Source organism: Symphalangus syndactylus, chromosome 5 (assembly GCF_028878055.3).
Source record: "Symphalangus syndactylus isolate Jambi chromosome 5, NHGRI_mSymSyn1-v2.1_pri, whole genome shotgun sequence".
NCBI classification, from domain to species: domain Eukaryota; kingdom Metazoa; phylum Chordata; class Mammalia; order Primates; family Hylobatidae; genus Symphalangus; species Symphalangus syndactylus.
In genome coordinates this window covers 137,923,406-137,951,247 of record NC_072427.2, presented here as the reverse complement: position 1 = coordinate 137,951,247, position 27,842 = coordinate 137,923,406, and the positions used below count along the sequence as shown (strand labels likewise).

The 27,842-nt window shown below is 34.0% G+C and overlaps 1 protein-coding gene across 3 annotated transcripts in view; it reads left to right on the top strand.

Annotated features, from left to right (window-relative positions):
- PIK3C2G (phosphatidylinositol-4-phosphate 3-kinase catalytic subunit type 2 gamma) overlaps positions 1–27,842 on the top strand; it is a 403,358-nt gene that overhangs the window by 6,268 nt on the left and 369,248 nt on the right. For 2 of the 3 annotated variants that reach the window (XM_055280503.2, XM_055280500.2), the window contains exons 2-5: positions 12,896–13,651; positions 17,723–17,805; positions 22,021–22,178; positions 25,044–25,158. In XM_055280503.2, the coding sequence (XP_055136478.2) occupies positions 12,974–13,651; positions 17,723–17,805; positions 22,021–22,178; positions 25,044–25,158 (1,034 nt within the window). In that variant the 5' untranslated portion in view covers positions 12,896–12,973. The remainder of the gene's footprint in view (positions 1–12,895; positions 13,652–17,722; positions 17,806–22,020; positions 22,179–25,043; positions 25,159–27,842) is intronic. The other variant, XM_055280504.2, reaches the window with a different exon arrangement.

Genomic DNA, 27,842 nt, shown 5'->3' with positions numbered 1-27,842 from the left:
AGTTCTTTTGCCAGAAGTGGACTGTTTTTGTACTTTCTCATGGTATTTTTTTGTATCCCAAATATTTATCCCCCGTTCCTACATGAGGCAAAACAAATGCACAGGCACCATAGACGCGACATTTTGCATTAATGCAAATTTTAGTCTTAGCATATAGAAAGCTAAGTGGCCAGGTGGCCCTCGTTTCTACTGAAAGGTGTTGCTGTGCAACAGAGCAACCTTTTTAGGGTGGTGGAGGGAATTGATCCGACTCTGTATCTCCCAATTCAGCAGTAACAGGAAAATGAACCATCTCTTTACCATTTTTTCAGGCTGGGATATTTATTCTCCTCCAGATACAAAGCAAGTGCCAGCCAGTATGTGTGGATTTTTTCCTTCCATTTCTGTTTAATCTGTTTTGACTTATATATGATAAAAATTTAGTTGACTGAATGGATGTCAGTCTTTGTGGCTGGTAATGCTATACTATGAATGAATTTGTTTGCTTACTCAATTCATAAAATATTTGCTTAATTTTTTGAGTTATGTTACCAGCCAGATGCCATTCTACAGCAAGGGAACTGTATTGACATTAAGTACCTTGATTTTTATTGTTATTATTATTATTCTTCTAAGATTAGAGATATCATTAAGGATATTATTTCCCAAAACCACAGCCTATTTGACCAGCTTTTAATTTTATAATTTGTAACCTTTTTCAAGTTTTTACAAAGTTTTCTGAATTTTTCTACCTATCTGGTCTTTCATTCAGCCTTCCCAAACTAATTCATTTAACTCTTACACTACATTGATTTTTAGATGAATTCCCACTGTTGTGCTTCCTATGCAGTGAATCATATGACATAATTCAGATACTTGTTTTAAATAGTGAAAATAAAATGTGGCTATTCAAACAGTGCATATTAGCTATATTTTAAAAAGTAATTTTATGTGGTATTTATCATTGTGTGTGCTGTGTTCTCAGAAGCATTAAAATTATCAATGTATTCAACTTATCATTGGTTTTACCTACAATTGCCTTTCAAAAAATTTCTAGATCTTTCTCTAAATCACATTCATATCAAATATATCATTCACCATAACAATAACTTTGTCAAAGATTCAGTCGAAACTTAGATTTCTTTCTTTTTTTTAAACAGAGTCTCACTCTGTCACTTAGGCTGGAGTGCAGTGGTGCATATCAGTGCACCAACCTCCCCTCCCGGGGTCAAACAATTCTCATGCCTCAGCCTCCCAAGTAGGTGGGATTACAGCCGTGCACCACAATGCCTGGAAAATTTTTTTATTTTTAGTAGAGATGGAGTTTTGCCGTATTGGCCAGGCTGATCTCGAACTCCTGGCCTCAAGTCTGTCCTCCTGCCTCGGCCTCCCAAAGTGCTGGTATTACAGGCATGAGCCACTGTGCCAGCTGAAACTTCGATTTCTTAAGAACCTATATCCTCATGCTAACAATTACGTTAATATTAAACATCTTTAAGTAGGTATCTGTTCATATTTTTGATATTTTGTATAATTAATTCACCTATAAATTTTTTTTTTTTTTTTGGTGAAGAACATCCACATGTTTCTAGCCACTAGAACAGCAATAGATACATTGGGGTATGTGTAGTTTCTCTCCCATCTTCTGCATCTGGGCAGAGGGCAGTAATGAAACATTACCTCCCCTAGGTTTTCCTCACCCAAACAAGTCTTCTCAAACCATGTCCTGTAAAGTGACTACCATGTAATGAGATTTCATTTAAGAGCTAAAACTATTTACTACTTTGGTTTCAGAATAATATTAGAGTTTTCCAAAGAAGAAACTGTTATGGAATTATTTGTTTCTGCTACTTACTTCCATTCACAGTCAAATACTCATAAAAACAAGGGTAACCTTTTGCATGAGTGGAAAATTTTGCTGCATTACATTGGTAACTAACAATAATACTTTCGCAAAATGGAAATAAAGATGACAATATACATTATTTTATTATCAGTTAAAATACATAGAATCAGTTAAATAAAATAGACAAAAATTAATGGATTAAGGGATACATCCAAATAGCAATTATAAAATGATGTGGCTACTATTTGTCAGACACTGCCAAGTTACCTTTTTTTTTTTTTTTTTTTGAGATGACGTCTCGCTCCGTTACCCAGGCTGGAGTGCAGTGGCAGGATCTTAGCTCACTGCAACATCCACCTCCCAGGTTCAAGCAATTCTCCTGCCTCAGCCTCCTATGTAGCTGGGATTATAGGCGTGAGCCACCACACCTGGCTAATTTTTGTATTTTTAGTAAAGATGGGGTTTCACCACGTTGGCCAGGCTGGTCTCGAACTCCCTCAGGTGATCCACCCACCTCGGCCTCCTGAAGTGCTGGGATCACAGGCGTGAGCCACTGCACACAGCCCAACAAGTTTTTCCTTATATAATAGTTATTAACACTACGGAAGGTAGTTATAAATATCTTTATTTTTATTAATAATGAATTTGAGGTGTTAGAAATGTTTATTAATTTACTCAAAGTTATGCAGCTATTAATGAAGAGTGAAGATGAAACTCTCTTGAGCCCATCTTTTTTCTTTTTCTCATTAACCCCTGTTACCTTTGACTAAATGGTGCTGAAATTCCGCTTTAGTTTTGTAGAGTTATGTTGAGCTTAGGGAATAACATTCAATGTGGCCCAAGGACTACTACTGTTTTCCAGGAAAATATGCAGTGTCTTAATTCCCAAGTGAGGTAAAACTTATCAGTTAAACCAGTCCCAATGGTTTTGGACCAGTATTCTATAAAATGTAGGCTAGCTATACAATGATCTATAGTTTAATTCTAGACAACTTAAAATAACAGAAAACAGTCTACTGTGGGTACTTTATGGTTAAAAGATATAATGCTTTATAAATATAAATCCTCTTAAGGAACAGTTTCATATTCTCAAAATGTAACTTTGACATGCCTGAAGTTGTTTACTAACATACCAACTCCTTCTATTATTAAAATATATAAATTTTAAAAGGCATTTAAATTAAAAATATAATGTTAAGAACTACATCTGAATTGATTAATATTTTTTCTCATAAAAGCAAGAGGAGTGACAGAATCTCAATTTGTAAAATATACAGTGGGATACATTCTTTCACTTGAGATTTAATCTGTGCAAGATGTTTTGTTGATTACTTTAGGCTTCCTTTACCCTCTTTTTGTAAGGAAGACTTGGCTCTCCCTTAGGACTCTGTTCTTTTGTGACACTCTAGTGGAAGCTGTTCATGGTCCCATGCCCCACATACCAAGGAACAGGAGACAGGCCCACATTCTTCTATACGGCTGTTGACTACCAGGCCACTCCTTTTCAACACAGTATAAAATTCCACTCCTTAGAGTCCCCAGACATCCTTCTCTACTGCCCCATGTCTCCTCTACTTGCTGACCTCCTCTCACCTTGTTCCTCCACATCTGTTAGAGACTTGCCTGCTAGTTACACTTGGCTCAGCATTTTCATTTCACACTCTAACTCCAGGCTTCCCAGAGAACTTCAAAGCCATTCAATCATGATTTTTCTAAACAAGGTCATTGATTCCTTTTAGTAATAAAATACTCATGTTTTTCCCTAGGCCCATGGCAAACAAAATAAGAGACTGCATTTCCAGCCTTCCTTTTGTTATACATTCAGGGCAATGAGATGTGAGCAGAAGTGATATATGCAGTTCTCAATCAGGTCCTTAAAAGGAAGGAGCTTGCTTTTCACTTATTTTCCTCTTACCAGGACCACAAGTGGACAAAGTGAGATGGCAGTGGCTTATTATTTTTCTCCTACCTCTCAAACTATTCTGTACTTTTCTTTTTGGGGTCAATCCATTATACACTGATTGTCTCTTATACTGAGATTTTATTCTCATATTGATACCTCTTCTTAATCTCTTAACCGTCTTTAAACAAGGCTTATGGAATAAACCATAAGATATGTCGCCTCAATTCAAGACCCACATGTAACAACAGCTTATTTGGCATCTTCGTGTAGATTTTGTACAAGTCCTTCAGTTTCATACATCCAATGAATCACGCTACCTAATACTTTTTAAATTGATGATATTAGCAACTACACAAAATAAAGGTACAGCTTAATGTGCTATTAGAGATTGAACAACCTTGTAATCACCTCCCATGTCTAGAAATTTCCTAACATCCGGAAAGCCCTGCTTACTCTCCCAAACACAATGCCCTTTGTCTCCCCATGAGTAAACACTCTTCTGATATCACTTCTGTACTTTTCTATATAATTTCTTCAAGCAAGTGTTTATTCCTAAATTGCATGGCTTTATTTTCCCTTTTTTGGGGGGAGTAGGTATTTTTAAGTATTTTTTAATTAATGTATTTCTGCTCCCTTTATTTTTTTCTAGAAATTTACTTGTTAAAGAAACCATATTATTTTTTCTATACAGATTTCCACCTAATTTAGTTTAACATGTTCCTCTGTCCTCTATATTTCCTGGGCATTGGTAATTAAATCTGGAGGCTTAATCAAATATATTCAAGTTAGAATTTTTGGCAAGACTTCTTCATGGTAGTTTTGAATTCTTTATCAGGAAGCACAAAACACCTGGCTGCCTCTTTTTTTGTGATATTAGCAGTCACCAATGCTTGATGCCTAGTTTTTATAATTCATTAGTTGCTGTAAAATATTGATAATGCAATTTCATCACTTTCTTCATTTATTTATTTCTCTTCTACAAAGAGAAATTTTGCCTCATCTATTACTTAGTTATCCAGTGACAGCTTTATTTTAACAATGACAAAATAAATGTTTCATTGTATACTTTATTAACCCTGCATTGTACAAAGACAATTAATTCATTGTGCATGAATGTGTGTCATGTGAATTCATGGATATAAACATATTCGATAGGCCGGGCGCGGTGGCTCAAGCCTGTAATCCCAGCACTTTTGGAGGCTGAGGTGGGTGGATCACGAGGTCAGGAGTTCGAGACCATCCTGGCCAACATAGTGAAACCCTGTCTCTACTAAAAATACAAAAAAAAAAAAAAATTAGCAGGGCGTGGTGGCGGGCGCCTGTAGTCCCAGCTACTCGGGAGGCTGAGGCAGGAGAATGGCATGAACCCGGGAGGCGGAGCTTGCAGTGAGCCGAGATGGTGCCACTGCACTCCAGCCTGGGCCACAGAGCCAGACTCTGTCTCAAAAAACAAAAAACAAACAAACAAAAAAAATAAATAAACATATTCGATATTAGCCAGTAAGAGCCTCCCTGAGTTAGCTCACAGGTTCTATTGATGTACTCTCATATTCTTTGATATCTTTCTTGCTAACTAGAGTCACAGGACATCCCAGCTCATCGTATACATTATCTACCCAAACCTGAAATCAACTGGTCCACCAAGCAACCCTGCTTTCTTTACTAGGTAATGATGTTTCAGTACCACAATCTGAATGTGAGGAATGCTCATTGTACTGAAATGAACATTACTTCTAGGCCTTCTAAGGAATGAAGTTATAAGAAATGACACCCACCCACACACACACACACACACACACCCATAGACACACAAACACATGCACACAGATAGAGAGAGTGAGAAAGAGAGAGACGCTGGGGATGCTAGAATTACTCATTTTTAAAATCCAGCATTACACACACAAAATATTATGAGGATAAAAATTCTAATACAGTCACTTATATGATTAACAAAAAGAGTTTTCTTAAAAATGCATATATTATTTTCATGTCCTCCACCTTTTATTAAAGTTGAACTGTGTCTATGTTGTCAGTTCAGATAGCCATATTAAACTGTCTTCAATATGTCCCTCATCTGTCTGAGGTCTCTAAGAAAACACGTGATATATTTAATTCTCACCAACAGTCTTTATTTTGATTTATCTCTGTCATTTTGATCGTCTGAAGCTTATTCTCCAGTATTTGTTTTAAAAAGTCTGTAAGAACAATGTTTCCTGGTTCCTGCATGTTTCCTGAGTTCCGGGGTCATAACAGTTTGAGAAGCTTTAATTTTGAAGTCCGATTATGTCCTTGGTTCAATTTTCTTTTCTTGAATATCTAAAATATATCACATTATTTGCTTGTGTCACAAGGTGTTGCTGCCAAAAAGTCTGGTGATAATTTTCCTTCCCATAAGATTGTAAGACCATGTTGGTCTTTTTCACTGCTGTGACTCATGACCTAGTACTTTGTAACAAAGTGCCTTCTCATGTCTTCACCTTTCTTCATTCACTTCATCTTTCTGCTTTATATTCCACATCTTTTTTATCCTGTTTATTTATTTATTTATTTTGAGATGGAGTTTCGCTCTTGTTGCCCAGGCCGGAGTGCAGTGAGGTGATCTCAACTCACTGCAACCTCTGCCTTCCGGTTTCAAGCAATTCTCCTGTCTCAGCCTCCCAAGTAGCAGGGATTACAGGCGTCCGCCACCACGCCTGGCTAATTTTTTGTATTTTTAGTAGAGACAGGGTTTCACCACGTTGGCCAGGCTGGCCTCGAACTCCTGAGCTCGTGATCCACCCACCTCAGCCTCCAAAAGTGCTGGGATTACAGTTGTGAGCCACCATGCCTGGCCTATCTTCTATTTTTCTTACTCCTGTTTTTTCTTTCTTCTTATTTTTGGCCTTGACTTTGCCAAATTGATATCCTCTGTATGGAAAACAATTTAAAGACCTCCTCTTCCTCTTCTCAAATCTGTCAGAAAAACTGTTACTTCCTTCAAGTTAGCTTAGGAATCTTCTATTCTTGAAATCTTACCCACTCACTTTGACACGCTGAAATCTTCTTTTCCTAATGACATTGCTCACAGTTTTAATGTAAAAAATTTCTCTGAGCAGCAAATAAATTATTGAAAATAATTTTCCAGTCCTCTTTCATTACTAAGAGAACACTCAGTAAAACAAGATTTAAACAGAGGAAGGGGATCTGCGTATTTGTTGCAGTAGACAAAGAAAACAGCAGCCACATCTTCTGATCAGTAAGCATTCTCATTGTCCTGGAATTCTCTTCAGGTTAGATTTGTCTGACAATAATTGAATCATTATTGTTTCTTCCTCAAATGCCACTAGGTTGTACTCATGCAGCCCCCAGCAAGTGTCATATTTCAAAGGCTATCAGGATTCAGTCTGTAGGTTTCCTTCACTCTCCATGTCTTCCCCTGAAGCAAACTTTATTCCTACAAATCATTTACCCCAAAGTTGTTATGTGAAAATAGGAGGCTAACTTTTTATTGTCTTATTTACTCCTAAGACACACTCAGAGGCATTGAATGAATTACTGATTCAACTGCTTTATTACATTTAAGGTTGAAAATTTAGCAATGCTTAGGAACCAAACATTCCTGAAACCAGGTCTCAATGTCCTGCACAAAATTGTCTTTGACATACTGCACATTCTGAACAAAAACATACCCAATATATAAACCTCAAATATGTTCTTCATGAATTTTACTTTTGCTTTTTCCAAGGCAATATAAGCTTAATAATATTCTATATAAAATCCTACAAATAAAATGGAGCCTGTGTCTATTAAAGTTATTCCTATATTGCACTGTAATATAAATTTGTGTCTATGACCTACTTGAAGGCCAGAGCTGTATTTTATAGTTTTCGTATTCATTTTTGTATTACAAGTGTTTTGTACAGTGCTTGACATATATACTTAAAAACAGCTACTGAATAAACAAATGCGCAAATGAGTAATAGGTGTGTGAATAAATAAATGTATTTATTCAAGTCAATATCTCTCAAAAGTGAGAATAAATGATGGCTTTGAATTTTCCATATGCAAGAATCTTTAGGCAGTTTAATAGGAAGTGAAACTTCTATAAGATTATATGTGAATAAGAAAACATCAATTGTTCGCATTAAAAGGGCAGCTAATCAAGACTGTGTAAAGATTAATGTTTTCCCCAAGCACCTCTTGTCTTCACTTAAATAAAAACAGTATCAGAGCTCATGTAAATAGTAAAATGTTTACCTTATCATTCAATTCCAAATTAGAAATGAAAAAAGTGAGATAATGTAAATAATAAAAGATAAATCTATCTATCTATCTATCTATCGATCTATCTATCGATCTATCTATCTAGTTATTGTCTTCTCTGAATTTATACACCAAATTGAACTGAGGAAGGTCAGATTTATGTCTTGCTAAAATATGATTTTCTGTGTGTGTGTCTATGTAATACATACACTTGGCTCAGCAAGTGAGGAGATACTTGGGAACTGGTTGAGCAAATGAAGAGAGGCTTGCGAATTTCAGAATATCCTTCCAGCTCAGAGCCCTCTCAGTAACCAGGTCAGCCGCCATAGTTATAGACTTCCCTTCCACTTCACTAAAAATACAGATGGTTAACTCATTAGACATTGACACATCCTGTCTTGGCACAATCTCTATCTCCCATGACATTTATATAAATTAAAACACTGGTAAATTTTATATTCCTAAAATTTGTTATCTGAAATAAAGATTTTTATTTAGTCTAATAATTTATTTCTTCCACACTCCTCTGATCTTCCTCCTGTAGATATTCTTAGTAATGTGGCCAGGAGTTTTTGGATCAAGAACAAACATTCTCAGAAAGGTTCCTTTTTTGTTGTTCTTTTGTAAAATAAACATTTTTGTTCCTATTCTGAACATTGGAGTTGTTTGAATGATATTTACACCTTTGTAGATTTAAAAAATAGAAGCAGCTGGCAGGGGCTGTCCTTTTTCTGACAGGTGCCGAAATTTTGTCTGTACTTTCTCTTTGAAGCCAGATAAGTAATTAATCCTCAACAGAAACTGACCTCTTGCAAGTTGAACTGAATACAAGGTTGTAAGCGATTGTGGTACACTAAGGAGTTGTCATTGATAATATCACCTTTCAAATATCACTGAATTAAGCCGAACTTTCCAACCAATAATAGAGAGCTTTTGTGTGTGTGTGGTCTTCTATACTTATTCTAGTCTCTGATTTTCCAGTTAATTTAGGAAATACCTTTCAATTTATATATTGTATTTATTTTCTATTGCTGCTGTAATAAATTGTCACAAACTTTGGGGCTTAAAGCAACACATTTATTATGTTTCAGTTCTGTAAGTCGGAAGTCCAACATGGGTCCCATTGTACTAAGATCAAGATTTCATCAGGGCTGTATTCCTTTCTGGAGGCTCCAAGGTAGAGATCCCTTGACTATTCCAGCTCCTATAGATGTCTTATGTTTCTAGCCATGTGGCCCCTTTCTTCATCTTAAAAGCCAGCGAAGTGGGTTCAATCCTTATATCACAGCAGTCTGAATCTCTTCTGCCTCCTTCTCCCATTTTAAGGATCCTTGTGATTACCCTGGGTCCAGTCAGATAATCTATTTTAAGGTCAGCTAATTAGGAAACTTAATTTCATCTGCAGCTTTAAATCCTCTTTGCCAGGTAACTTACTGTGGTCACAGGTTCCAGGGATCAAAACATGGGAATATTTGAGGGGACACAGTTTTGTCAATGAAATACATTTTCTATAGTTCCGCAGTCTTACTTAAATAAGGGACTCTTAGACATGCCTTCTCAAATATGTCACAATTGCTCTTAAACTACATGTGTAGTTCTGTTTCAAAGTCGAAGTGTATGACTTTTAATTATTTTATACATTACTTCATAATGCAAAATGCAAACGTTTATTGGCTGGAACTAAATAACATTTTCATTTGTTTGTTTATAAACTACGAAATATTATAGCTTCTAGAATATGATGGTAAAAAGAAGATTGAAAATTATTAGAAATTTCTTAAAACAACCAAATTTAATATTAGAAATGGATCTGGAAGAGGTTGTATTTTTATTACATTTTCAATATGAAAAGATATTTCTCATTCTCCTTTATCTCATGATAATGAAATTTTTTCAGACAGGCTTCTAACCCATTTCAAGCTTGCTGTGAGAAGTACTTGAAAAAAATGTTGTTGTTAATAAAAATTAAGAAGTTTTTAACCCTTTTTAGTGGCGATAGTTGAGTTGAGTGAATACTCTGTTTCAGGGCCAAAATCCAGGCATGCTCTACATATTATACTAGTATGTCATGTTCACCCATGTGCCTCCTTTAATCCCTGTTTATAATAAATCTGTGAACATAAACTCAAACCTTAGGTAGGTTAATACACTTTTTTGTTTCTCAGTTTCTTTATTTGCTCAGTGGTAGTAATAATATTATATATCTGACGGGTTGAAGTGAGAAATAAACATGTTAAAACATGTAAATATCTACATATATGAAGCATTAGCACAGGGTAGGTGCTCAAAAAATGTTAGGTATCATTAACAATAACCAGATGGTCCAGCCTAAAGGAATCTAATTGCAGCATCAGACCAATGATACCTTATTTAAAGACCTTCCTGTGGCTCCATAAAGTTAAAAAAACTCAAGGTTTTGAAAGCATCAAAAATTGTAAAAATCACTTTAATGTAGCTACATTTGCCATAATAAATTACAAGGAGCAAGTCAAGCTAAGAAAGAGTGGAACAGAATATTAAGTTTTGTCATCAAAATTAAAGTCACACCTGCTACAAATTCTGAGTTCCAAGACAGACGGTTGAAGGAGTACAATTTGCTCCAATGAAACATAGCTTATACTACAAACATAAAGAGGAAAATTGCCATTCCTGAAAAGGGCGTTTCGGGTAGATAATGATATAGCTATGTGACTCATGAATTCTTATAATAGCTTTAAATAATATTTTGAGATTCATTTTCTGGTTAACACTTTATACACCATTTACATACATCTCTTGAAAATCTTTCCCAAATTTATCAGTTAGTTCAATTACTTTACAGAATATATAAAGTATAATAAATCTAATTCATTTATTCCTTAGGTGATTATGATTTTGGAAAAAAATTTAAATGCCAATATAATAAAAATCAAATTGCATTGCAAAAAAAGATTGATAGAGAAATGTTTGATAGTCATTACCAGAATTATCCTTTAAAAATTGTTTTTGTCTTTACCACATGCACATATAATTGTTAAGAGAATTAATAAATCCATCAAAGTGAACCAAATACTTCACAACTTCATTTTTCTCCTGTGTGGTTTTAAAAAGTTTATTAAATAATATGGTCAACAAATGAGCATCTACTCTGAGTGAAGCAATGGACTAGGCACTGAGTTATACATAAGAAAAACCAAAAACATATATGGTCTGATGATCTAATGGAAAGGTGAAATGGTACATATGTAATTACAGGTGTAATTATTAGTCCCAATGAGAAGTGTAAACAGTAGAAAATATACAGTAGTTTTACCTTTCCCGGGCATTCAGAAGGTTTATTTGAATAAGTAATATTTCAATTAAATCCTGAATAATGAAAAAGAATTACCAAGGCAAGAAGCAGGATGAGTGTCCAGGATAACATCCTGGGAAAATGTCAGTTATCAAAAATCAAGTCCTTTTGAGGAGCCAGAAGGCCAGGATGATGAAAAGGAGAGAATGAAACTGAGTAGCATAAGGTGAACCTAGAGAGTGTGCAGTGTCACGTGTCATTAAGGAGCTTCCAAGTCAACTGAGGAATTATAAACGTTATCCTGAGATAATAGGGAACCACTGAAAAACTATAACCAGTGGAGATATTTGGTTAATGTGTTAAATAAAACACACATAATTGGATTCCTATATAGGACACAAAAATGAACTGCAGAAAATGGAAAAGGAGTCCCAGAGTCAATACAATATTTCAAGTGAAAATATGAAAGCTTTAAATGAGAACTATGGTAGTGATAGACAGAGAGGGGAAGACAGATTTAAGATATATTTATGTAGTAAATCCTACAAGGACTGGTGGATTATTGGATATAGAAGAAGAAAGATGAGGAAGGATTCAAAGGTGAAACTCTGGTTTCTGGTTTGAGCAACTGCGTGAATAACTGGGTCATTTTTTTGCCCCATAGAACACTGGAATAAGAGCAGATTCTTGGGTGAATTATGATTGGTTTTGGACTTTCACTTGGAGACTTAAAAAATATCCAAATGGAGCTATTGATTAAGTAATAAGAAGAGTGGCCAAGGTTAAAGTCATTGACAAATGGATGGGATGGTAATTTAAACCACAGGAGGTATGAAATAATTTACAATAAAAGAATAACAAGGAAGAAAAAAAGCTCTGAAAAGGATAAGATGGAAAATGCATAATAAGCAAAAAAAAAAAAAAAAAAAAAAAAAGCCAGTGTTTGAGAAAGAGCAAACATGGAAAGACTCAGAAATTTCAGTGTCATGGAAAGCCAAAGTGAGAAAGCAAGAAATTATAAGTATGGTGAACAGTATCAAATCCTGTGAAGAGATAAATTCAAAAAGGACTGAAAACTGTCTTTTGAATTTACTAACATAAAGTCAATTGATGAACTTAATGTTAGTAGTTTTAGGGAAGTATAAAAGGCTTTGCAATTATTTAGAGTTTTTTGGGAAAAAAGAAAAAGTCTAGCTAACCATATTAAGGTGATTTGTTGCGGTGGGTAGAAAAGAGTTAAAACTATGTCTATGGATGGGGTAATTTCTGGTCAAGAAGAGACGGTTTAGCTAATAAGAAAGATACTTTAGCATGCCAACATGCTTATAGATTTCCCTCTGTACTCAAATGATAAGTGGATATTCAATAGAAAAAGGGAATATTGACTTTGAATCGATTCATGAAACTTTCATTATAATTGAAGTGAACTTATTTTTCTATCACAGGAGTTTTGTCAGTCTATCCAAAGTCAATACTTTCCTTTCAGACTTATAATGTTGTAAGCTGATAGAGTTTTATAGTTACTTAAGCAATTATTTCACTTGCTAAAAGAAGCCCACAAAACACTTGTTTATAGTTATTTATCCTATATCTGTCTTACAAGATCTTTTCTTTCAAATTAAATATTTTTTCTTTCATTTTATGCTTTTTCTAGGAAAATTTCTGTCTTCTTTTGTATTATCAAGGAGATATTTGGAGCAGACTCAACCCTCTCAGTTACATAAAATAAAAAATGGCATATTCTTGGCAAACGGATCCAAATCCTAATGAATCACATGAAAAGCAGTATGAACACCAAGAATTTCTCTTTGTAAATCAACCCCATTCTTCTAGCCAAGTCAGTCTGGGTTTTGATCAGATAGTAGATGAGATAAGTGGCAAAATTCCACACTACGAGAGTGAAATTGATGAAAACACCTTTTTTGTGCCCACTGCACCAAAATGGGACTCAAAAGGGCATTCATTAAATGAAGCACACCAAATATCCTTGAATGAATTCACTTCTAAAAGCCGTGAACTCTCCTGGCATCAAGTTAGGAAAGCACCGGCAATTGGTTTTAGTCCTTCTGTGTTACCAAAACCTCAAAATATGAATAAAGAATGCTCCTGGGGAAGCCCCATAGGAAAACATCATGGTGCTGATGATTCCAGACTCAATATTTCAGCTCCATCATTCACAAGTTTGGATAAAATTAATCTACAGAAAGAATTACAAAATGAAAATCGTAACTACCATATAGGATTTGAAAGTAGCATTGCTCCTACAAATTCATCCTTCTCAAGTGACGTCATGCCAAAAGAAGAGAATAAAAGGAGTGGACATGTGAACGCTGTGGAACCCTCTTTGATGCTTTTGGAAGGCTCTCTTCAACCCGGAATGTGGGAAAGTACATGGCAGAAGAATACAGACGTAAGTATAACACATGTCAATCTAAAAATATGAATCTGAAAGAATCATTCAATAATGTATTGGGCTAATTTGGTAATGAAGATAACTAACCTTAAATAGGGAAATCTATTCATCTTACTTTTGAAAAAAAAATTTCACAAATGATGTGTTCTTGTATTAATGATTTTTTTTCTGAGAAAAAATGGAAATTAAAAAAAAAATATCATCTATAAAGTTCCAGTTCCAGTTTCATCAAAACTATTATAAAATTTTATTTAGTTTTAGTTATGGTACTTTCATTTCATTGATAAAAATAGCAGAGTTGAAGGTTTAACTGATAATATTTTCTGGTTTTTGTTTAATGCACATACACAAACACAAATACGTTTCATTACATTTATATTTTGAGTCACGTTGTAATGATTTGGAACTTTATATCATTATTGGTAGGAAAAAATGCCCCTTTACCCAGAGTCTCCTAATTTATACGATTGGCAGGCAACTTCTATTGAGATCATTCCAAGGGTAGGAAATTAAGTATTCATCGTGTGACTCATCTTAGTGCTTTTATTACTAGCTTTCCAATCATTTTAGTAACCAGAGTTTTTTTCTGTATTTGAAGATTTCTCTACTTATTTCTCTGCTTGAGTCTAGACACAAGTAAAATCAGAAGTAAATAATATTTATTTCCGATTTAAAAAAGAAGAAACATTATTGCAGCTGCAGTTTCCTGGGTGAGGCAGAAGGGTTCTTTATTTATTCAACAACTATTTATCAAATCCTTAAAACATATTGTGATATGCTATCCAGAATGAATGCAAAGAAGAATAGATATGACACTTGAATTCAGGAATACCATATTGCTCATGTTAACTTGCAAACAAATAATTGCAGATAGTAAAATAACAGGTGGAGTAAGTGCATAGGAAAAGAAACATCTAATTCTACTTCATTTGAATTCACTTGCAAAAGAAGTAGCACCTCAAAAGATCTAAATTAAAATTCAGTAAATCTTAGGGCTGTCTAGTTCTGATCACAATAGTGTAATAACTACTAAACTTTCCCTACTCCTCAAAACAACCATACAGTTAGACGAAATAAGTGAAGCAGGTGATTGAAGGTGTTGAATAGGCAGTACAGAACATAAATCCTTGAGAAAAGCGAGCCCTGTGATCATCTCAGTCTGTGCCTGAGGGCAATTTCATGCTGCTATGCAGGCTGGTGGAGCCCAATTTGAGCAGCAGTATCACTGACTGCGAAGGCAGTGCCTGCAGTTCCAAGTTGCAGAAGCAGCTATGATTTGACAAGCAGAGTGCTAAAGAAGAGGTAGCTATGAAATGGGCATGGGTAAGAAGTAGAGAGAGGACTTACTGCTTGGCCAAGTATTGGGATGTGCTTGCAAGGCTTAGTAGATAATGGCAGCATTTGACTGAGAATTGGATAGGATTGTGTTAACTACACAGACTTGAAGTTACAACGCAGAAATTTGGGCCAAATTTGAGAAGAGACTGAGCTGAGCACTTCAGGTATTCAAATGAAGCTACAAAGCCATGTCTTAGGAGTAAAACTCTTACTCTAAAATCAATGCTACATCAACCAAAATAGATGTGGCCTAACCACAGCAAAAAATCAGAATAATAAGGCAAATAAGACAAGAAGGATTTTAACTGCCTGCCAATGAAAAAAAACAACGATTCATAGTGTGCCATCTACAAAATTCAACATACAATAAAAACACATAGATATGTAAAGAAGCAGGGAATTTTGGCTCTCGCTCAAGAAAATAACTCTACCAGTCAAAAGAGCCTCTGAGATAATCCAGATGTTGGAATTAACAGATGGGGACTTTAAATCGGTTATTAAAAGTATGTTCAAGTAGATAAAGAAGTTCATAATGGCTAGCCCAATGATGATCTCAGCAGGAAATTAGAAACATCAAGAAACAAAGAAACAAAAACAAAGGCCAACTCCAGTGCTGGAAACAAAATATAGGCGATAAAAAAGTTACTCCATGTGCTTAACCACAGATAGGAAAGAATAGGGGAAAAAATAATAATTTGAAAGCAAAACAGTAGAAATTAGCCAAACTGAAGTAGAGAAAACACAGGGATGACATAAACATGAGTAGGGATTCAGAGACTTACGAGACAAGAAACATAATATGTGGACAACTGGAATGCTAACAGCAGGAAAGAAAAATAGGGAGCAAAATTAATTTGAAGAAATAATGGTCAGGAAATTATTCAAATTTGATAGAAAATATCAAATTACAGATCTAACAAGCTCACCACAACCCAAATAGAATAAATGCAAAGACAATCACATATAGACATTTTATACTCAAACATCTGAAAATTAAAAGAGAAAATTATGGAAGGGGGCAAAAATGGAAGAAAAGATTTCACACAGTGGAACAACAATCTGAATGAAAGAAAACTTGTCACTCGAAACAATGGAAGCCAGAGACAATAGAATGACATTTTTAAATTCTTTAAAAGAAAATAAAACATACTTCTATATCCATTAAGTTTCAAAACCAAAAACAAAATAAAGACATTACCATAAACAAATGCTGAAAGAAATTAGTCAGCCAGCAGGCACATGAGAAATGCCAAATTAAATACTTCCGGTACAAGGAAAATGACACCAGATGGAATCTAGGAAAGAGTGAAGAGTGATAGAAATAGTAAATACGTTGAATAATACAAACGACTACTTTAAATTTTTTGAAAGACAATGTACTAAAGCATACTATTGTAGGATTTATTGTGTATGTGGATAAAAACTATTTGACAATAATAACATAATGGGTGGAAGGGGGTTAAATGTTATTTTGCTATTGTAAATTCTTACATATTAAATGCAATGGTACAGTAGTAACTCTAAGTAAACTGAGATATATTAAGGGTATATATTGCAACTCCTAGAGCTAGTACCATGAATTATAAAAAAAAAAACAGAAAGAAGAAAATCTAAAAATGCAGCAAAGGAATAAAATAAAATAAAACATGTCAGGAGAAATAGAACAGAATAAAATAAAGACAAATAGAAACAAATATAAATAAGACACTCTTAAATCTAACAATTTCCATAAATATACTAAATGTAAATAGAATAAACATTCCAAACAAAAGGCAGGAATTGACAAATGAGATAAAAAAGGAAGGACTCAATTATTGTCTACAAGGGACACAAGAAACAAAGGCAGAGATAGATTGAAAGTAATAGAAACAAAAAGACTTAACATTCAATCAGAAAAACAATGCTTGTATGATTATTAATGTCAGAAAAAGTATATTTCAGGGCTGAGTACTATTAGAGAAAAAAGGGATCATTTTGTAATGCTAAAATGGTCAATCAGGAAGAGATAATAAATTTAAATGTGTATGTACCTAATAACAGTTTTAAAATGCATAAGGCAAAAATGGTTTCTTCAATCCTACATGCACTCTCTGACCAAGCTATTCATTCATATATTCCCAAGCTATTCATGCATATATTCCCAATAAATGAAGCATGCATTCATATAATTACTTGTGTATGAGCATTAATAGTTTTCTTTACAATACCAAAAAGCTAAAAACAACCCAGAGGTTCATTAATAGGAAGATGACTAAACGAACTGTGGAACAGTTACACAATGGAATACTACTAATCAGCAATAACAATGATAAACTATTGATATGTGTGATAGTAGAAATAATTTTAAAATATGTGTATTATTACATTGAAGCCACAAACAAAAGAATGCATATACATTATTTATGGTGATAGAAATCTAAAGAACAGTATATACCAAATAGATATGCAGATGTATATAAAAAAGATACGGGGACATTTTCTAAAATGAAAGAAATGTTCCATATTGTCATTGGGGTACTGATAGCACAGTTTTATGCCTTCCACAGAACTCAAATTATATACTTAAGATCTGTGCATTTTTCTATGTGTAAATATTACTTCAATTTTTAAAAATCTAAAAAAAAATTAAAAATGAAATCTGAATGAAACTTCGAAACAGGATAAAATTGTAGAATTATTTAATATTTTCTCTTCTCCAAATTATATTAATTTAGTAGTTTTTATTTTAAGTCAATAGGTTGTTCCATTCAGCTAGTGGAAGTACCTCAAAGCAGTAATATGAGTCTGGCCTCTTTTTGCAACAAAGTAAAAAAGTGAGTATTGGTTTTTCATTAAACTTTGAAATTTTTGTGCCTGAATAAATTTGTGTATTTTGACATCACTGAACTGATTAATTTTGTATATAAAAGTCAAAGTCCTGTAATTTCAGAACACACTAAAAAATAAAATTTTTTGACAAATTAGTTCAATAATCAACTTCTGTTAATGTTTTTGTTTATAGTCAAATAGATGTTTTTCTCTTAAAAATTTGGTTAAACTTAAATGTTTCATAAATTTGGACATGCACTTGTTGTTTGTTGGTGGTTTGGTTTGCAGTGAATTTTTGTTGTTGTTGTTTAATGACATAAGTGACTAACTCCTCTGGCTAACCCCCAAATTAACACAAATTTATCCTCCCTACCTGGGACAGTCTATTTAGAATCAGCATAGTTCAATCTTATCTTGAGTGGATTGGCAGAATATTGAATAAATGTGTGTGTGTTAATTCATTGAGAAATGAATTTGATCACTAGCAGATATTCCAAAAAAATCACTGATATTTTGTTAATCTAAAAATGAATTTATGATATAAACATAGATTCCTTCTTTAAGGCCAATTTCTTATTAGCAATTAAAATTTATATAGTTCTACCTCTTCTGTTGCTAGCGTTTCTGAAAGTTTTGAAAAACTAACGCATTCGGTTGGGTGCGGTGACTCACGCCTGTAATCCCAGCACTTTGGGAGGCCAAGACAGGTGGATCACTGGAGGCCAGGAGTTTGAGACCAGCCTGGCCAAAGTGGTGAGACCCTGTCTCTACTAAAAATATAAAAGAAAAAAAATTGCTGGGTGTGATGGCGTGCACCTGTAACACCAGATACTTGGGAGGCTGAGGCAGGACAACTGCTTGAACCCAGGATGCAGAGCTTGCAGTGAGCTGTCACATCATTGCACTCCAGCTTGGGCGACAGAATGAGACTCTGTCTGAAAAAAGAAAAAAAAAATAGGCTGGGCACGGTGGCTCAGGCCTGTAATCCCAGCACTTTGGGAGGCCAACGTGGGTGGATCACTTGAGGCCAGGAGTTCGAGACCAGCCTGGCCAACGTGGTAAAACCTTGTCTCTACTAAAAATATAAAAATTAGCCAGGTATGTTGGCAGGCGCCTGTAATCCCAGCTACTTGGGAGGCTGAGGCAGGAGAATCACTTGGACCTGGGAGGTGGAGATTGCAGTGAGCTGAGGTCGCGCCATTGCACTCTAGCCTGGGTGACAAGAGGGAAACTCTGTCTCAAAAAAAGAGAAGAAAAACTAATGCATTCATATTTTAATTCTTTAGTTTTAACTCAGTTTTGGCTATTGTTTGAAATAGAATAACTATACATTTTTATAAGCTTTCACTTTCTACCAAATGATTATTTGAAATTAAATGTTTGAATCATTTATTTAATCATTCATTTAAAGTCTGTTTCATTGTCTAATAACTAGCTCATGCATGAGAGATACTCAAATTTAAAATAAACAAGTAAACAAAAAAGCAAGGTCCCTGCCTCATAAAACCTATAACCGTAAGAAGGATTGAAAGGCTTACACAAAAAGATACAAAACAAATCACCTCAAGTTCACGAAAATGTTCAATCTTTAATTAATTTCTTGCTCTAGTTTATGGAAAAAAAATTCTAAATAGTTCTTAGGATTCCTAAATTAAGGTCTTTAATGTTATCAACATCTATTCTTTCGGGAATAAGCTACTTGCTGTGACAATATGATAAGCGTAGCTAGAAACTTGCTACTTTCAGTCTAAAATATGGTTAATTTTTATTTTACCTTCTAAGCATGGCAAAGAACTCTCTTAATACTTTAAGATAGCACTCTTCTGGCCGGGCGCGGTGGCTCACGCCTGTAATCCCAGCACATTGGGAGGCGGAGGCGGGCGGATCATGAGGTCAGGAGATTGAGACCATCCTGGCTAACACAGTGAAACCCCGTCTCTACTAAAAATACAAAAAAAATTAGCCGGTCGAGGTGGTGGGCGCCTGTAGTCCCAGCTACTCCGGAGGCTGAGGCAGGAGAATGGCGGGAACCCCGGGGGGCGGAGCCTGCAGTGAGCCGAGATTGCGCCACTGCACTCCAGCCTGGGCGACAGCGAGACTCTGTCTCAAAAAAAAAAAAGATAGCACTCTTCTGAATAACTCTACTCACAGACCACGTTATTAGCTCCTCCAGCAACTCTCTTTTTTAAAACACAATTTCATATTCTTAGATGAAATATTTTTGTGGATGCAGTAGTGACATCAAAATACTTTATGTGATGATTTTCCAGTGACTTATAGTGCATTTTCCAAGCTCTTTAATATAATTTTTCTAAATAGTTTATTTCGTAATAGTCATGAAAACTAAAACATACACCAAACAATAACTTTAGAGTAGTGAAAAGAAGCCATAAGTTATATTCACACACTCTTTCCTTGTTTTCAATAATTTGTTTGTTGGCAAATATTTATAAAATGATTAAATGTATACATGCATAATTATTTTGTACACAACAGGATATTTACTCAAAAATAAGTATGTCTGAGGACCTACTATGTGGCAAGCACACTTAATTCAAAAGAAGATCAAATGGAATTTGAGAGCTGTTTCAAAAGAGGTTCTCCAAAACTTTGATTTCTCACTGTAACATACTTTAAAGCCACATCTTTCAAAAAAAATATGCCATATTCTTGTAACAAATATGATAACATGCCATAACATATGAAAGAAGTTTCTGGGTCATGGTAGATGCTCAGCAAAGGTTTAGGAGAGAATGAATCATCAATTTGTATTTTAAATTTAATTTCTTAAAATGGTAGAAGCTGAAATCATGGACGCTTTGAGAAGTGTCGTCTTATATGATAAGTGCTAATTCATAAGATTCCTCAATCCCTAACTGGACTCTAGACCTTTATGGTAGAGTATAACAGTGAAGAGTGGCCCATGTCCTTATTCTGAGCAGTGGCTCTCAAACTGCAGTTCCAGAGCAGCAGCAGCAGCAGCTTACTTGGGAAACTGTTAGTAGGACAAGTTTGGGGGACCCTCCACAGATCTACTGAATCAGAAACTAAGGGGATGGGATCCAGAACACCAGTGGATACAGATGCATGCCAGGCCATTGGGTGAATGTGTATTTACTTACCCATTTGCCAGGCCCCTGATGGAGGAGATGTTTCCATGGAATAAAGCTTTAGTGCTACACAAATAGCTATTAGGTTTGTGCAAAATTAACCGCAGTTTCTGCAATTTAGGAAGAGAACCATGAAGTTTAGATGTCAGCATAGTTAACATTAAAAAAACAAGATTTCATATTCACTCTCAGAAACATTTTAAATATCTACTTGAACATATCTTCATGTTATATTCTACATGTGGGCAGAAAACATTGATCCCTGAATCAAGCTATGGTAACATATAATGACAATTATACTTTACATGTGTATATTGCTTTATAATCTGTAAATCTTTTACACGTCTTTTCTTTTGAGGTAGATATTAGTATCTACCTCAGTAAACCTTTGAGGTAGATATTAATATCTTCGCTTGTGCAAAAAAACTGGTCAAATAACTTGCCTCTGGCCATAACGTTACTAAATGAAAGTGCCAGGATTCAAAGTTAAGGCTTCTGGCTCCAAGGATAAACTGTTTTTGCAATTCTTTGACTCATTTATGTGTAAGTAATTGTTCAGAATATAAGAATTACTTTTAGGCTCCAATATTTGTGTAAAATTCAAGTAGTTCTGTAGTATCCAAAAATTTTAAAGAAAATGGAGAGACAAGAATAGTGTTTACAAACTTGACAAGATCAAGAGAATTTATTTGCCAAAATTTCTAAATCAAAATGAATGACTTGCAGCTTGACAAAATTAGGCATCAAAGAAATCCAAGAGGAAGAACTCTGACATCAAAAACAATGTAAATGAAGCAAGTAATAATATTCAGCGTGAATCCTCACGTTTCATGTTATGACAATGAATTCTTAATTATTTCAAATGAGATGCTCCTGGGAAAGCCTGAAGAACAGTCCTTTACACTTGTTTTTGGTATAACTGCAATCTCTACCAATCTGGACTAGCTAAATGCACTGCATCACAAATCAATTACTGATAGCTTTCATCTTTTAAGTCTTTTATAGCAAAACACTTCATGAAGTTTCTTAAAATTATATTGTGGGCAATATGTTTTAAACTGTGTCTTGCAGGCCTTGTCCTAAGTATTATTCTTAACATATATTTTTCAGAATCAGAGAAAGATATCATGCAGCTGATGTTAAGTTCAATTCTGGGAAGATCTGGAGCACTACTACAGCATTTCCGTATCAGCTCTTTTCTAAGACTAAGTTTAATATACGTATTTTTATTGATAACTCAACACAACCTCTTCATTTTATGCCATGTGGTAAGCAACCTTGCAAATAAGTCTACAAATCTATGCAAAGCTGTTTTTGGCGACGTAGCCTTGAATTCAAAGTCTGAAATTATTAAAAAATAATATTAGCTACTGTATTTCTCTGAAGTGAAATAAGAAGAAAACATCAGGGAGCCTTTTGTTAATATTTAAGGGAGGAAAGCAAAACTATTTTCTTCAAGAAGTATCTTCACATAGCTCACCTGACAATATTTTATCTTCCTGCTATAAAATGCTTAATAGCAAGTATAGCAAGTTTTTAATATATTAAAAAATGAATTTCAAAAAGATTCTAGATAAAGATGGTATTAAAGTAAAAATGGCTGCTTCTATCTATTAGGAACAAATATTTCCTTGAAATATAAATAAATTGTGAGGTAGAATAGGCATTGTTACACAGAATCTCTATTTCCATAATGAGGAATCTAGTAGCACGGTATAACATACCTCCATCAGAATTAGCAAACCTACTGATTCAGTCTCTGGGGGTGACACCCAGGAATTCATATTTTATCAAACTCACCTGAGGATTTTCACTTTTCTAAAGTTTTAGAATATCTGTAAAGTTATTTAGTATCTTACTTCATTGTTATAGTCCACTATTTTGCAAAACAGTATTAGCTCTTTAAACATTTAGATTGCTTTATTAAGTGAGTTTCTACATATCAACAGGAAACTATTTCCTGACACATAATGATCCATTAAATATTTTCTTTTATTTATTAATTATTGTTATTATTGTGCTTCTTTCTTACTCTATTCAAGGTTCTCAGCTAATGCAGATGACTACAATCATAGCAGTGTTATATTGGTATATTAGTTAAGACCCTCTTGGTTGGAAATGAAACCAATTCCTGCTAGCTCAAGCAAAAAAAAATTGTTTTAAAGAATATAGGGGCTGGGCACAGTGGTTCATGCCTGTAATCCCAGCACTTTGGGAGGGCGAGGCAGGCAGATCACCTGAGGTGGGGAGTTCGAGATCAGCATGGAGAAACCCCGTCTCTACTAAAAATACAAAAAAATTAGCTGGGCTTGATGGCACGTGCCTGTAATCCCAGCTACTCAGGAGGCTGAGGCAGGAGAATCGCTTGAACCTGGGAGGCGGGGGTTGCGGTGAGCCAAGATCGCGCCATTGCACTCCAGCCTGGGCAACAAGAGCAAAACTCCATCTCAAAAAAATATATATATATACATATATATATATATATATATATGGATTTATTATAGAATTCAAGTATGTGAATTTCAGCAGACAATTAGGAATATATGAAAAACACAAATAACCAAGCAGCCCAAAATTCCTGTATGCATCTCATTTCATTTCATATAATTGTTTCTCATATTCCTCTCACTTTCTGGTCACTCATTTCCTTTGCTTATCCAAAACAAGTGGGAAGCCAAGCTACTAGGCTGGCTATCTACAGACAGCTCACTATCTCTATGGGATCCAACTCCCAGTTCCTAAAAGCCAGATTCTGATTATTCAGCCAAGATCAATGATGCTGCACCTTGATCCAATCAGAAAGACCGTAGGTTAGGTCATGTTGTCTTCAGTTGCTGGCCACTATTAAATAGCATGTTCATGTAAGAACTTAAAAGGGGGGATTATGATATGTGAACATGAGAAGACAAATGTCTTTACCCTATAGCATGTCTACATTTTGAATTCCAAAGGAAAAGGTGGAGAGAAAGAGTAGATATTCATTAAAGTTTCTATAATATAGCTGTTCAAGCTAGAACCTTGAGTAATTACTACATGGGAAAGGAAGAAGAACCAACGGTGGATTTGGAGTCTGCCAGATCTTGTTTAGAGTCTAGAGAACAACCAACTGTGGAGACTTACAGTCATTAAGGGCACAGGCCTTGGAGTAAACAGATATTGTTCAAGTGTGACACTTAACACTAACTGTGTAATCTCTACAAAGTTGCACAGCTTCCCTGAAAATCAGTCCATTCATCTTTGAAACTTGGGATATAATACCTATATAATAGGTACAATAATCAAGAAATGACATGTAAAGCACTTAATAGAGTAACTGCTCAGTAAAATATAGCTATTATTAATATTAATACTAACATTATATCCCAGAGTGAATATAACCGGCATAACACTTTTAAATTTACTGACCACATTGGTCTATTTTTTTTATGATAGCTTCGCACCAGATTCTTGAAGAAAATAAACTGTGCTATTATAAACCCTATTTAACAGATGAAGAAACTAGGTCAAAAAAGCGAAATAACTTGTTTACATAAATCAACTAAAAAATGAAAAATCTGTATTATTTTCATGTCTCAGTGACAGAACATTGATAAGAACATCTCAATGATCACAGAATTGTCTTAATGTCATGACATGAATATGAATATTAACTGGTATAAATGTCCTAAAAATATTTATTGCAGTTAATTCAGAATCTTTTATCTTGCTGATACCCTTAGAAGGAGCAATATGTCTCACTTAGGTTGAAAATGGAAAGAATCAAATACTCCCTGGAACTTTTGCCTGGCTATACCCAAGTTCCTAAGTGTATTTCCCAAGTCCCTAAGAGAAACTGCAGTAGATTTTTATGCAGAACTACAGTGTACCAAGGGCTTTAACATGAGAAACACAATACCTAGCTTTGTTTTATCACATGAAAGCAGAACTGATCAAAGGAATTGCAAACAACATTTTCCCCAAATATCTTTAGATCTAACCAGCCTGATAAGTGAGATGAATCTCAATTTAATTCCCCTTGATGAAGCTAGACAGTTACAATCCTTCATAATGTGTTGGTCATATTTTGTGCTCAAAAACTTTTCTTAGTATATGGTACACTTTTATTGACTTTTATTATTCCTCTTTTTCTTTAGCTAATTATCTTGTCAAAGATCTAATTGCAGAAATTCTGCATTTTTGTAAAAATGACCAGCTACTCCCCAAAGATCATATTCTAAGTGTATGTGGCTCTGAAGAATTTTTACAAAAGTAAGTATTTTATAAAATTTTGGTTATATTATAATCTGTAAATATTAAGTTACCACTTGTTTTTGGTTTTGTTTTAAACAGACTTTACACAAACATTATAGTTGTATATAATTAAATCAATTTTACCCCCTTTGCAGTGAATTTGAAATTTTCTAAATCATATTAACAATCTTTTTCTTGATTTTATATTGTGACTATTTATGAAAACAAATACTTAAATGACCTGTGACTAGGGTGACCAACCATCTCAGTTTGCTTGTAGGTAGCTCTCAGGATGTGGGAATTTCAGTTTTGAAACCAGTAAAGCCCCAAACTAGGACAAGTTGCTCATCCTACCTGTGATAAAGCTTATTAGAACTGATTACAGCTAAGTAAATAAATTCTTTGGTGATAAGTAATTTTTTGGTTAGAATAATACTTGCACGTTGATTAAATACTGATTTTTTTTTTTAATCACAGGGGCCTTAAGTGTAAGCATTGTAACTTACTTTTTATGGAAGAGTAAGTTCTAAAACACCATTTCTTTATTGAGGCAGCTCACCAGAAACAATTGGAAAAGCCTGTCCTCATGTATATCAACTTCAAATACTTATTTGATAAAAAAAAATCTTTTAGTTTACCAAAATAACCATTTGCCTGAAATTCCTACATACCAGTCTTGAACAAATAACAGAGCTTTAAGAAAATAAATATTTATCTGCTGGTATTGCACAGTTATTCTAAACAGTAAAGTATTAAAAACTAAAATGTTTAATACAGTAGATTCCTATTTATATATCCCCTTTGCATCTCTACAAGTATCTAAAGATTGAAAACCATCTCATAGAAGTAAAAATGTATTTCTTTGAAATTCTCATTGTCACTGTCATTATTATTCCATCATGAATGTGCTTGAAATTATCTTTTGGGAAGTTTGATAAATTTGATGATATTCTTATTAGTAAATCCAGTTCTTTATTGTGCAGTGTTAACAGTGAATGGCCTTTAAGACTAATTATTTTCCTTTTTGTGGGAAAAATAATATTTTATTATTATTTTAATAACAAAATACATTGTATTAAAATATTTCCATAACATTTTATAATTATTATTTTATAATAAATAATTATACATAATAAAATAATAAGTATTTATATGAAATTACATATGTTTTGTTGCACTAAGCTCAGAGATATTCCCTTTTCCCTTTTTATTTGAACTTATTAACACACTTGATTACTAGTCTGCTACCTTCTCTCCCAACATACAATTTTGACAGTAAATCCAATGAGCACAGGAAAGTATTTTAGTAAATTTAACCTTATATTGAATACTCATTAAAACTCATCTTTTGAAAATATAGTTTTCCAAATGTACATCTGGACTTTTCTTCATGCCAAAACATTAGATCCAAAGAGCAAAACATTGTCAAATATTTGCATTGGGTTTTGGCACTAGAAAATATCATCCAGAAAGCAATTGTATTAAAGAGACAGAAATTTTGAAAAGTATAATGTGGAGAAAATTTACACATCTTGATTTAATCACTGTTTTAAATAGGTAAATTATTCATAAGTAGATGGCTCAATATTTAACTAATAAATGTACATTTTAATGTTTTCAGTCATTTAATCATATTAAAATTTATTTAATTGGGTTTTATTAAGATAGGAAAGTTGCCAAATATTAATATATGTTAAATATACTCATTTATTCCCTAATGGACATTGAAACATTTGTGTATGTCAAGGATTTGCATATTATTTAGGCGTAATAGCCCACTTGTATTGATAGATCTTATTTTAATGTGCAGAATAATTATTACTTTTCTAGTATCTAAAGGAATATATATTAGTCATTCAAATATTACTTTTAGTGTATTCCTGTGTAATTTGTCTAAAAAATATGTCCTTAAAGACTTGGAAATCTGTTCATAAAGTTCTTCTTTATACAGAGAACACAGGTAGCATGTAATAAGTTAAAAGTGCAATAAGTAAAAATTTAGACTCTAAAACTTATAGAATTACACTTCATTTGGAGTATTCAGTTGGGGAAAATACTAATTTTCTGATAATACTTCAAAATAATGGTCAAATAGATCATGAAACATATGACTACAAACATAGCAGTGTTATATTGCTATATTAGTTAAGACTATATTTCTCAGGGTTAGTGAATTATTACATAAAATCCTGAAGAAGGGAAAATGTAAATAAATATGACTATGAACCCATATAATGCATATAGAAAATTCAAAATTATTCTGATATTAACACAGTGTTCTCAAACTTTAAAGTGTTACCTGAGGATCTTGTTAGAAAAAGAATTCTGATTTCAGTTGGTCTGGATGAGGCCTGAGGCTCTCCATTTCTAACAAGCATCTGGTGATGCCTACGCTGCCAGTCTACAGTCCACATGTCAGGTAGTGAGATATTAGAAGCCTAGAATGGTAATGACTTAAGAACTCAGACTCTCCAAAAATTATCCTCTTTTCCAGAACAGTACATGGTAAAAAAACTAGATCTAATCAACAAAGTAATAAAGATGTTTATACCTTGTACTATTGCAAAATTAAAAAGATAATTTTCCTAGCAAATCAAAATTTCCCTTTTCATATATCAACTATACTAGTTTTGCACGTTATTTAACATTCATTTTAATTTAGTATCATAAAAGCTTTTCTCTCAATTAAAATATCCCAACTC